The 5,598-nt window shown below is 43.1% G+C and overlaps 1 protein-coding gene across 1 annotated transcript; it reads right to left on the reverse strand.

Moving 5' to 3' along the window:
- Window positions 1-4,525: 4,525 nt before the first annotated feature.
- LOC102957720 (60S ribosomal protein L39-like) lies at window positions 4,526-4,681 on the reverse strand. The gene is given in 1 exon segment (XM_015536188.2): window positions 4,526-4,681. A coding segment is annotated over 1 exon segment (156 nt).
- Between the last annotated feature and the right edge of the window lie 917 nt (window positions 4,682-5,598).

Raw genomic sequence — 5,598 nt, forward strand, 5'->3', positions numbered from 1 at the left:
GAAAACTTTGGTTATTTCCGTGGCTCTTTCCATTTTACATGGAAAGGCTTGATCCACCCAGTGAAAGTATCAGCAAACACCAGTAGGAGCTCATAGCCTTTGCAAGGAGGCATTTGTGTGAAATCAGGCTGCCAGTCCTCTTATGGATATGTCCTATGGCTTTGGATTGGTTTTAAAAGTGGGGGAGGGCAGACCGCGTCTTCCAGATTTACTTGTGCACAAACAATATAGGATCGGCTGACCAGTTTTATTGTAGCTGTTAAATTTATTCGATCAAATATATTTTTAATACAATGTTTTAAAGTATTTTGCCCAAATGAGTAGCCTGGTGTAAACCCTGTATTATCTTCCATTGGTTATTTTTGGGTATAAAGATTTTTCCCTTATTATTAACAAGCCAGTCCTATGCATTTTTTGAATATCCTCATTCCTGCACTTTGTGAATTTCTTGGTCTGAATAGATTGGAATTATGGACTTTATTGGAGTTAAGATTGGTATGAGACTGAATATTTATTTATTTTGTGCTGCTTGTTTGGCTGCATGGTTTGCCAAGTTGTTTCCTTTAGATTCTAAGATCATATCCTTTTTTTTTTTTTTTAAGTTTATTTATGAGAGAGAGAGAATGAGAGAATGCTTGCATGCAAGTGGGGGAAGGACAGAGAGAGGGGGAAAGAGAGAATCTCAAGCAGGCTCTGCGCTGTCAGCACAAAACCCTGTGCAGAGCTCAATCTCTCTCACAAACTGTGAGATCATGACCTGAGCCAAAATCAAGAGTCAGATGCTTAACCAACTGAGCCACCCAGGTCCCCCTAAGATCATATCCTTCTGAGGTCCTTTGAGGTGAATTGCAGCTACCTCCTTAGGTAGATATACAGCCTCAAGAAGAGAAATAATTTCAGAGGCCCCTGGATGGCTCAGTCAGTTAAGCATCCAACTTCGGCTCAGGTCATGATCTTGCACTCTGTGAGTTCAATCCCTGTTTTGGGCTCTGTGCTGACAGCTCAGGGTCTGGAGCCTGCTTCAGATTCTGTGTCTCCCTGTCTCTCTGCCCCTCCCCTGCTTGTGCTCTGTCTCTTTTTCTCAAAAAATAAATAAACATTAGAAAAGAAAAGAAATAGTTTCAGGCCCATATTTGATTGGGGAATTACAGCTTGATAATAATCCCCTTTCCTTCCTCCATGGGTATGTAGCAATTAAAGAGTATGGATAAGTGCTATTAATTCAGCCTTTTGGGCAGAAGTATTTGTTGGAAGGGCTTTTGCCTCAGTGGTCTTAATTAAACTAACTATAGCACATCGAGCTTTTCTCTCTCCCTTATCCAGGAAGCTACTGCCATCAGTAAACCAATTATCATCTGCATTTTCAATAGGGGACTCCTTTAAATCTGGTCTGCTAGAATAAACAAGATCAATAATCTCTGAGTAGTCGCAGTCTATCATACAAGTATAATGGCCAGGCATAAGGATAGCTAGGCTTAAAGTTTGACAGGTTTTAAGCATTATTTCAGGTGTATCTAGCCTGGTATTTGCTAAGTGGCCTCCCGTCATCCATTGGTGGCCTTTGGTTTCTAAGACACTCTGGACCGGATGTGGAGTCATCACTCGCAGAGACTGTCTCAGAGTAAGTTTTGAGGCCTCTTCTACTGGGAGGCCTCTTGCAGCCACCCCTCGAAGACAAGCCGCCACCTTGAGCGACATTATCGAGTGACTTCGGAAAATAGCCCACCGGTCTTGTTTCACTTCCTAATTGCTGGGTAAGAACTCCCAAAGCTTGTCCCTGTTTTTCTCCTTCATATACAGTGAAAGGTTTTTCTAAATTTGGTAAAGCCAAATCGGGGGCTGGCAAAAGCCTAGCTTTTAATGTTTGAAAGGCCGTCTGCTGGGCTTTAGTTCAGAATAAAGGTTCCTCATCAGGGCTTTTAACTGAACCATACAATGGTTTGGCTAAGAGCCCAAATCCAGGAATCCATACCTAGGAAAGTGTAAACTGGGAAGAACCTGCCATACCTAGGAAAGTACGGAGTTGTTTTCTCATAGCTGGGGGTCCAGGATCTAATATAGTCTTTTTCCTGTCAGTAGACAGGATATGGTGACCTGGCGTTAGCTCATATCCCAAATATTGTACTTTCTGTTTAGATATTCGCATCTTTTTAAGGAAGATACAGTATCCTCTCCTGTCTGCCAAGAAATCAATTAAAGTTACAGGATTGCCATCAGACATTTCTCTCGTGGGACTATGGATTCAAATATCATCCACATACTGAACTGTAGTCCCTTGAGGCAAGGCGATAGCATGAAGGTCTTTACTAAATGCAGTCTCAAAAAGGTGAGGACTGTCTCTAAATCCCAGTGGTGGCTTGGGGAGGCCATCCATGTTAACTGAGCAGCCTGGGGGCTCAAAGGTGAGGCCCATTCAAAGGCAAATAGTGGCTGCATTTCCTCACTTAGAGGGCTGCAAAAGAAGGTGTCTTTTAAATGAAGTACTATAAACCAGTGGGCATCACCAGGGACCTGGGTGAAAATAGTATAGGGATTTGGGCCTATGGGATGAACAGGCATAAAGCTTCATTTATAGTTCTCAAGTCTTGTACCATTCAATAGTCCCCACTTGGCTTTTTGACTGGTAAAATTGGATTGTTATAAGGAGATTGACAAGGCTTTAAAATACAATGTTTGAGAAACTTATCAATAAGTGGTTGCAATCCAGCCTTTGCCTCAGGTTTTAAGGGATATTGTTTTCTATGAAGGGTAGTGATTGGGTCCTTTATTTATTTATCTTTTTAAAATGTTTATTTATTTTAGAGTTGGGGGCAGGGACAATGAGAGGGAGACAGAGGATCCAAAGTGGGGCTCCAATTCGGAACCATGAGATCATGACCTGAGCCAATGTTGGATGCTTAAGCGACTGAGCCACCCAGGCACCCCTGGTTGGGTTCTTTAAAATCACTTTAACTGGTTGGGCTTTAAGAGCCATCCTAGGACATCACAATCCCAGACTTGTGGATTTATTTCCTTCCAGCTAGTAGTGATAGCAGGATAAGGTTTTAGCTCTCCAGGTGTTAAAGAGAACAAGCCATCCCCTTCTTTAGTAAGGGAAAACCTGCTTCCCAGTTTACACATTAAGTCTCATCCAAGTAATGGAGTAGGACAAGACAGAAGGAGTAGAAAAACATGAGTAACCCATTGACTTTTGTATATACAGGTTAAAGGCATTGTCCGATGGCACGTAGTTTCCCCTTCTATGCCAACAATTTTATGGTTAGAAAAACAAGCAGAACCGGAGTGTTGAATAGGAACAGAGAAAGTGGCTCCTATATCAATAACAAAATTGATAAACTTGCTTTCCACATCCAGAGTAACCCAGGGCTCAGTCATCTTGATGTCAAAGGGAGCCAGACCAGCTTCAGGGCCCCATCATGCCAGATCCTCTGGTTCCTGCTCTCAGGCAGGGAAGTGAGTTCCTGTCTCCCTCTCTCTCTGGAGATGAGGACGGTTTTTCTTCCAATGTCGTTTTTTTCTTACAGACAGGACATGGCCCTGGTGGAGAACATTTGTTTAGACATTCTTTTTTCCACTGTCTGATCTGACCACAGCGCTAGCATGGAGTCTTACCTGATTCTTTGATACCAGCTTTTTCTTTGGCCCCTGGTTAGTCTGGTGTCGTGGGGAATCCACAATAGTGGCAGCCAATATTTGAGTCTATATTTTACCCTGCAATTCAGCTCTCCGGTCCTTTCCTTGCTTTAAGGCCACATCTGTATTATTGAGGACTCCAGTTGCTACCTCTAGTAGGTTCTGGGGGAAGAGGGAAGATTTGAGGACCTAAGGCCATTTTAGTCAGTTTTTAGTGGCTGTCAGGTGCCAGCTGACTTATAAAATGCAGGTTTAGTATAGTTGTTGCCTCAGGTGAGGTTGGGTCCAGATTTGCATTTCTACGGATAGCTTCTATCAAATGACCCTGAAATAGAGCTGTATTCTCACCAGCTCCTTGAATAACTTCCTGAATGTTATCAAAATTTACAGGTATAGTGAATCCTTTTTTCATTCCTTCTGGTAAACAAGTAATCACATGATCTCACCTTTTCCTTCCTTGTCTGTCCTCCTGATAATTTCAGTGTGCTTTGGTATTTGGAACAGCAGCGCCCCCTACTGGATAACGTTCCCTATATCTGGTTGCCAGAGATATCCCAAATATATCCCCGATACAGTTCCTTTCCTCATGGGTGCAACCAGTTAATATGATGTATATATCTTGCCAGATCAAATCAAACAGTATATACACTTGTTAATTGTTGATTCAATAAATTGAGAAGGGTTTTCGCAATATTGTTTTTTTCTTTTCAGTCAAAAGTTCTCACATATTTGTTACTAACCTACTGGTACAGAAGCATAATAGCAGAGAAAAATCATTTCCCCGATAAAGCATATCTATTGTTCAGGTAGTAGGGAGGTTTACAGAGTGATGGGATAGGAACACGTGACCTTCATGCAGCATAAATATGCGTGCCATCGCACGAGCGATCTCTTACAGACCCAGCTTGGTTCTTCTCCAAAGCCGCCTCTTGGAGTTGTACCTGATTTTATTACCAGTCTTCATCTGAACTCACTAGGAAATGGGATGATTCTGCTTTTGTTTCCTGGCCAGAAATCGCTTGATCCCAAAAGTCTTGTGAGAAGACATGGCAAGGATCAGTCACCCGCACACACCATGATCCATCCTAATTATTATTTTATCTGAGCCAGGTCTGCCATGGAGAAGGGGACATGGACTTGAATCATGCCCATTTCTCCATTGGCAACTTTCCTAAGAGGATGCATTCCAAAGTTAGCTGGAACTCTTGCAAGATAGGGAATCCCACTCCTAGTTTGTCCAGCTGGGCTGGGAGCAGACAGGTCTTGGGGTCTATAAGGAGGAGGGATAGCAACAGAGCCAGTGTCCTCTTTGTCTGGACTGGTCAGTGACTCCTGAAGTAGCCCTGGCTTATTAGGAGGAATGGGCCTATTTAGATGGTCATCATCCAGTATATCCAGATGGGGTTTATGAACCTGGTTGGTGGTAACACATTCTACAATAGGCCCTCAGGTCTGAATCCTGACTTAGGGCCATGAAGGCCTGGATATAGGTACCTCAGTCCATTTTCCCTGCTTCTTGCAGAAGAGATCCAATAGATCATACAGAAGCTTAACGTCCCAATAATGGCCATCTCCCCTCATCTCCTAAGGAGTACTGAGGCCATGCAATGTTACAGAAGAAGATCAGTTTTTTCTTTCCTAGATCTTACAATCTGAATTGATTTCCGTGAGTTAAAGGGCATCCCAAGGGAGAATCCTTGGGGGCTGAAGAAGCTCCCATGCTTCTAGAAAAGTAGAAAAGGTCCATTGCCAAACATCCCCTGCCCCTGTCTCCTGGGTGACATCCCAGGCGCAGGACATGTCAGAGGTTCTTGGTATCAAAAGCAATCTGAGGCATTCTTTGAACAAAACCTCTGTTGGTCACCAGTCCCACTGTAAAGACCTGTAGGAGGGATACTAGCTACCACCTTCCCCTTCCCCATTTGCTTTCTAGACTATAAATGGGTAGCACTGAATGGATCAAAA

Source organism: Panthera tigris, chromosome C1 (genome assembly GCF_018350195.1).
Source record: "Panthera tigris isolate Pti1 chromosome C1, P.tigris_Pti1_mat1.1, whole genome shotgun sequence".
Classification (NCBI taxonomy): domain Eukaryota; kingdom Metazoa; phylum Chordata; class Mammalia; order Carnivora; family Felidae; genus Panthera; species Panthera tigris.